Source organism: Lactuca virosa, chromosome 8, assembly GCF_052849685.1.
Source record: "Lactuca virosa cultivar CGN04683 chromosome 8, Lactuca_virosa_CGN04683_v6, whole genome shotgun sequence".
Lineage (NCBI taxonomy): Eukaryota > Viridiplantae > Streptophyta > Magnoliopsida > Asterales > Asteraceae > Lactuca > Lactuca virosa.
Window position 1 is genome coordinate 94,126,274 of NC_136433.1, and position 7,651 is coordinate 94,133,924.

Sequence of the window (7,651 nt, forward strand, 5' to 3'; positions counted from 1 at the left end):
AATTTGATGTTCAGAGTTACCATCGATATTCCATTCGTAAACAGAGGTACCATCGTAAGCTGAACGATCATATTGAAAAGCTCTTTCTTCAATTTGAACATCAGGAAGAGAAGGTCTATTCCAGTAATTTTTAATAGTTGGTTTTGGATTATTACCAAAAGAATTAATCTTATTTAATCTTGAAAAATCATTTGTAAGCTGATTTATATCATCATTATCATTTATGAATTGTTGAGTAAGATTATCTAAATTTAATTCACTTTCATTATTACTTTCGTCAGATTCGTCAAAAGAGTCATTATTTGTTTTTAACATATTTATAGATACGTTTTTTGAAATACGAAAATTAGTAAGTCTTTTTTCTAATTCATCAATTAAATCTTTATTTCCAAGATTAAAATTTCCATTTATTTGATGAGGAATAAAGCTGACATTACTAGAGCTTGCTATATTATTATAAAATTTTTTTGTTTCAATTTTATTTTCTTTTGATAACTGTAAATTTATAGTATTTTCTTCAATCCTATTTAGTTGATCTGAAATAGTTAAAAGAGTTTCATTCGAATAATTATTTTGATAAATAATATTTTGAAAACATTTTTCATTTGTTATCTGACTTGGAACTTTAACTAAAGGAGTTGCAATAAAATTATTATCAATAATGATTTCCTTTTTTGGCGGATATTCAGAAATAATTTCTTGATTAGTAATAACATCCTTGTATGTTTTTGAAGAAACAGGAAAAACAGTTTGCATTTTAAAAGGATAATCTATATTATGTTTACGAACATAAATCAATTCGAACCATTGAAAAAACGGAGAGTGAATTTGATTTGATAAAACATAATCTTCCCAAAGTCCAAAATGTAAAAATCTTATATAATATGAAAAGTTTTCTTCATGCCAAATTCTTTTTGTATTATTATAATCTTTATAATATTCTTCTTCTTTTAAATAATCAAAATTAACATATGAAGGTATTTTAGAAATATCTATATTATTATTCATTTTAACAAGTTGATTGATTTAATCTGAAAGATATATTTTTAATAATACTAAGTTGAGCACTAATAACAATATATTTATTTTTAATCATTTTTGATAAACAATATATTATTTCCTTTTGAATATTATAATTATATGTGTCCTTTTCAATATTAGATAATTTAATTTCTTCGTCTTCTTTAAGTTGTTTAATTCTATTTATTTCTTTAGAAACGCTTGCAATAATTTGTCATCTAGTCTTTAATAAATTATTCCAAAAAGTATTATTATTACAACAACTAATCTGTCTTTTAGAACTCATTAACACGTATATTTAGATAAATTTGTTAAATAATTATCAAGATGTATATTAAAGGTTTTTAATACTGCTTTTATGTTATTTATTTCTTGCTCTAATTTTAATAGTTCCTTATCATTAATTATTAAATTTATATTTTTTAATTCTAATACATTTTCTTGTAAGAGTTTTTTAAATATTTTTATTGAATTTCTTAATCTTTTAATAGCAGTAACTCTATTTCTGTTTAAAGAATTACAATTTATTTGAACTTTATTACTCATAATTGTTGTCTATAATTTTGAAGTTCATTAATAAAATCAGATTTAGTAGGACTTGGTAAACTTGTATCACTAGTTTGATCTTCTTGATAAAGAGGTTTAGGAATAGAACTAGAATAGTCAACAGTTTTTAAATTTAAAGACTTTGATTTTGAAAACGAAGATTTAGAAGTACCAATTTCAGGAATAGAATTAGTAGAAAATCTAGATGATGAAAAATTTATAGAAGAAAAATTTATATCAACTGAGTCATCATTATGCTCAATTATATTTGAAATTTGTTTTGAAGAATCTAAAGATTTTGGTTCAATAACATTTTGTAAATTCCAATTACACGATTGAGTAATTTCCGACCATTTAAGTCGTTTAGGCATATGAACTTTTGTATGATTAGTATTTGCTTCGTAAATAATTGTTTCATTTCTTGGACTTGACAAACGGGTTTTTGGTTCTAAAGTAGTTGTCATGGTTTTATAACAAACACGATAAATGATTGCTAAAGGTTTAGAGTTATTTTTAAATTCTAAATTCTTTGTTTCAATAGTTAAAACCAAAGTGTCTAAAATATTTTTGTCAAATAATCCTACAGAAAAATTTGGATAACAATTAAAATAAATTGGTCCATTTGCGATATTTGTTTCTGCCATAGCTAAAATAGAATTTTGAAAATCTGTATGTCTTTTATCTCTTAATATTAAGAGAACAGGAGCATCAACACCAATTCTAAAAAGAGGTTTGATAGCAATTTGAACAAGACCTAAATGAAGAAATTTATATTTTTGTCTATGTTCAAAAATAGATCTTGATGATAACAAATTTATATTTTGTTGGTCTTGACCAATGGATAGGGTTTGTTCAGTCATTTTAATTGAGTAACTTTGAAAATAATCAAAAGTCCCTATTCTATAAATTGTATTTATATTTGTTTTAGGTATAGTCCAATCATTTAAATTTTGTTCTATATTATCAATAGTTTCTTCAATAGAGTTTATATGATTATTATCATAATCTTGTTCTTTATTCATGATATTTTTACCAGTATCATATTTTTTAGATAATATGCGTGAAAATCTACTCATATTTAATTAATTTTAGTTTAAAGATTTTATAAGAAAACTTACTTGTTCTATTTAGGATGAACAGAGAGGGCATCGGCCCAACGATGATTGTGGTCCGGCTCCGCGACTTACCATACTTGCACGTCTTACGCTAATCCAACCAATCACTGGTCTGGTCTCTGTATCATTCTTAACAAAACTCATAATTTTCTTAAAATTCTTCAAACAAAAATTAATTAAATAACAAACAGAAATATCATACATAACTATCAAAAATACAACACGGCTCTGATACATATATATATATATAGGCTTAGGTTATTGTGTGTTCTAACTAATCACTGTATGTATGTAGGGATAATTGTGGACCGATCATTTTACTTATTTTAAGAAAATGATTTATCTATATTATTAAATTAAAGAAAAACATAATAATACCATTTAATTAAAAGAAGGCTAATATTGTACATTTGCATTGCCTTAAAATTAGGAAACACAAATTTAAAAAAGAAATTTTTCGGATTTTAAGGGATATTTGATTATCTTAATTTTGAATTCTATTTTTTTTATTAATTCAGTTTAAATAAATATAACATAATTTTTAATCATACCCGGTTTTATTCTGTCAGAATAACATTAATTTTATAATGATATTCTATGAAAATGCAAGTCATAAACTAATAAAGAGTCTTACTTTTTGAAGAATAACAATTTTTTTTAGATACAATTTAATTTTTTTCTATCACATTCTTAAAAAATAAAAAACTTTATATTGTATTCTATGATAATGAAACACTTATTAATAAAAAAAAACAAACACAATTTGTAGATTATTCAACCAGAATATACTATTACATATAGTCTTATCATTTTGTTGTAGATTATTCTGCGAGAATATAATGATTAATAGTGTTTTCTTCGATGACCATTGTTCATCTCTATTACACACACCATCATCCAACCTTCATGTCCATGAACACCATGTTCCCTTCACACATTCTATGAGAATTACTGTAATGAAATCAAATTATGTAATAATAACATTATGTCATAATGCTTTTATATGGCAAATAATAAAACAAACTTTAGTAATTTTAATAGAATGCATACCACATGGTCAAATATAATACATTCTAACATAATATAATACATTCTACTGATTATTCTAATAGAATAATATATTAGCTATAAAATATTCTTAAAGAATGGAATACTTGTTGATGAAATGAATCGCACATAGAGAAAGAAAAAAGGAGTTGATGGTAACCGAATCAAGAAACTAAAAATTTTAGAGCTGAATTGATCAATAAAACCTACAGATCAAGCAAAAAATCGGAAAAAGAAATAGAATAAACATAAATTTTGATGAACCTTGAGAGTCTTATGAGGCTGGACGGAGTGGGAGCGGGAAAGGGGGTGAGGGAAGCTTCCCTCACTCTTGAACACCACTCATTGGGTGAGGGAAACATCCCGCGGGAAAGAGGTGGGGGGAGGGAGTGCCGCACTCTCTCTCTTCATGCTATTGGACAATTTTTTTTTCTTTTTTCTTTTTATCTTTTTTAATATTTATAAAATTATATACCTATAAAAAAATATATAATATATATTAAAATTCATGGTTTTTAATTCCCTACAAAATGAGTATAATATATGTATGAAATATATTTTTAAAAAAATATAAAAAAATAGTGAGGGAAGCTTTCCACCCATTCTTTGGGTTTTAAGTGAGGAAAAGAAAAGTGAATGAAAGAATGGTGTGGCCCACAAAAAGTGAAGGAAACATCCCTCCCACAATCCAATAGCTTTACAATCCAATTTGTAGAGATGATGTAATAATCCACTTGTGTACCGTCTTGGAACCAAAAAAACGTCACAAAGATGGATTTAGAAGAAAAGATGGCTCTCATGACATGATCTTAAGAAAAAAGATGCACATTTGTTTCGAATGAAGCTGAAACGTACATTTTTTTTCATAGAATAAAAAAAAAGAAAAACTTTTAATTTATCATAAGAGGCGTTTCGGTTTTTCATAACAAGGAACACAAAATAAAGTAAGAAATCAAGTCCACATATAATAATTTCACTTTTCAGTTTGGACAATTGAACCTTTCTTTAACCCAGCTTTGTTACAAATAACAATTACATACGTCATCCTCTCATACAAAACAAATCAACAAATCAAATATACTTTTATATATTTAATGATCCTATATATATATATATGGTAGCTGCTAAATAAACAACCCATATACACCTCATTTTAAAAGTCAAACTATTTTTTCTAAAAAAACACCCTATTTACTAGGTATATTGAAGACCTAAAAAAATTCAAACTTAGTAACCTGTGTCTCAAACTTAGTAACCTATGTCTGACATCTTGTAAATTGTATATATAATAAAACCACATTAATATCGATATAACTAATAACAACTTATATTTTATTATAAAAAGATAGATCAACATTAATCTAACCATGTAATCCAGTTTAGGTAAAATTTCTAACTTTGTCTATTTATTTCAAAATTTAAAATATAATTTTGGTTATTTCAGTCCAACCACCGTCATCATCGCCGACGGCTAGCGGCAATGCCGCCGGAAAAGTATAAAACGTCGATAGAGAGAGAGAGAGAGAGATAGAGAGAGAGAGAGTTATGGTAATCATCGCCGACGTAAGCATCGCCTAGATCTTCGCTGCCGGAAAAGAGAAACCGTTTAATGAGACAGATCGATGGATGGTGTATTTTGTGTTGGCGACGCTCTGGTGTGCTCCGGTGGAATCGATCTTCGGCGGTTGCTGTGCTCCGGCAGATGAGGCGACGTTGTTGCTCATTGGCATTGGTGAATGCATGCCAACAAGTTTTCCCTTATGCAACTCGCTTACTTTGTGGATGGCACATTACCGAAAATATTAGAAAGCATTGTAAGACGCTAATCCCATTGAAAGCTGAGTGGAAATCCTTTCGTGCTATGTGGAGTATACTTGTTGAGTCTCCAACATGGACATCATACACTGAAAACTACAGAAAACTGCAGTCAATGTTAAGAGAACATCAAGGTACAATGCTACTTATTTTTTAATTACTTGTTTATAAATTTAGAAGGCTTTTTATGTATAAATAACATTTATATAAATCCAGATGTCTTACAATATTTGGACGATGTTTGGTTAAACAAGTATAAGGAAATGTTTGTCTCTGTTTGGATTGATCAACATCTGAACTTTGGACAACGAACCAGTAGCAGAGTTGAGGGCCAACATTCAGCGTTAAAGAAGTACTTACAAGAAAAAAATTATTCTTTAGCTAAATTTGTTGGTGCTATTGATCGGTTTGTGAAGTCTCAACTTACTGCAATAAATGAGAGTTTTGAAAAGAGCATGATTGTCTCCAAACACGAACACAAATTTTCGTGTTTCGACTTATTGCGGTGGGTACATTTGACAATTATTTTTTAAATTTAAGTTATATATTGGTTGTTTATATATTAATGATATTTCAATGCAGGTGAGTGTATTCCATTGGAATCGATAGATGTATTCTGGAGAAAGCTTAAAATTTCACCGTCAATTCCTATGGAAAATGAAGATATATGTGGTGATGGTAAATTTGAAATGTTTAAAGAAACCTACAATAAGCAACCGGAAGCTGTGAAAAAAAGCATGATGAGAAAGCTACTAGATATATTCCAGCCTAGTAAAACACACATTAGAGAACCCGCAATTCAAAAAAATACACGTGGACGACCAAGTTTGAAGAAACAAAAACAAAAACAAACTGATTCTATCAATCAAGCTCCTAGAAGACGCAGCTTTTCAACCATGCTAAAATTTGTTGAGTTGAACAATAGGGAACCGGCAAGACATAGTTCATACATAACCACAATTCCAGACTTGAATGAAATTCCAGACTTGAATGAAATTCCAGACTTGAATGAAATTCCAGACTTGAAAGAAGAGCCAGACTTGAATGAAATTCCAGACTTGAAGGAAGAGCCTCAATCATGCTACAATCATCGACTAATAGATGAAATTCAAGTGATGTTTCATCCTTACATCACACATATACAAGATGTAGAGGGGGATGGAAACTGTGGATTTCGAGCAATATCTGTTTGTCTTGGGTATGGCGAGAATGATTGGCTCTATGTTCGACGTCAACTACTAGACGAGTTATTGAGTTCATACGATGCATATGCTAGAGTTTTCACTGATGGAATCGATGAACTATATACTTCGTTGAATTTCTTAGAATCGCCGGCACCTAAAAGATACTGGTTACTTATGCCTGAAACAGGTATCCTCATTGCCAACAGATTTGGTGTAGTCCTTACTTTTTTAACCAACCAAGGCTCTCTCACGTTCTTTCCTCTTTGGAAAGGTCCGGAAGAATTTTTGTACCATGGCGTTATTACGATTTCACTTGTATATGGTAATCATTATGTGATGGTACAATTAGAAGAATATTGCCTGCTGCCTACCATTTCAGCTTTCTGGATCCGCCACAAAGCCCCATGTGCAGCTGGATGGGAAACTATGTTCATGTCACGTCTAGAACTTTATAGACAACTGAAACCTTACAATCCTGAAACACCTTTTATAACTATAGAGGATTGTTAGAGGGTATTAATTTTCTCTCGAATTATGCATTTATGTATTCATGAAGGATTGCTAATGCTATTGTTTTTTGCATCATATTTTTGTTTTTATATATTCATTTATATTTAATTATTAAATAATATACAAATATATATACGTTATTAATCTATATTAATTAAAAATAAATAATTAATCATATATATATATATATATATATATATATATATATATATATATATATATATATATATTTATGTTTTAAATACTCCAAAAAAAATATTAATATTCAAGCATAAAATAAAAAAGAAAATATAAATAAAAAGTAAAGAAAATAAAAATAAAAAGAATGCACGTGAATTAAAAAAAAAACAAAAAGTAGGGTATACAAACTTCGATGTAAAATGATATTGTTGACTTTTTTTTATTAGGGTGTTT

General features: G+C 28.2%; 1 protein-coding gene across 1 annotated transcript; it reads left to right on the forward strand.

The window, feature by feature from the left end:
* Nucleotides 1-5,337: 5,337 nt before the first annotated feature.
* LOC145130647 (uncharacterized) lies at nt 5,338-7,237 on the forward strand. The gene is made up of 3 exons (XM_079065418.1): nt 5,338-5,677; nt 5,760-6,032; nt 6,126-7,237. The coding sequence occupies exons 1-3, from the start codon at nt 5,338-5,340 to the stop codon at nt 7,235-7,237; spliced, it is 1,725 nt and encodes a 574-aa protein (XP_078921544.1).
* The last annotated feature ends 414 nt before the right edge of the window (nt 7,238-7,651 follow it).

Bases quoted from the DNA above. Each gene is read 5' to 3' on its own strand.
- LOC145130647 (XM_079065418.1), top strand. From the start codon at position 5,338: ATGAGACAGATCGATGGATGGTGTATTTTGTGTTGGCGACGCTCTGGT. The intron at 5,678-5,759 runs GTACAATGCTAC...ATATAAATCCAG, and splicing joins AATGTTAAGAGAACATCAAG to ATGTCTTACAATATTTGGAC. The intron at 6,033-6,125 runs GTTTCGACTTAT...ATTTCAATGCAG, and splicing joins ACACGAACACAAATTTTCGT to GTGAGTGTATTCCATTGGAA.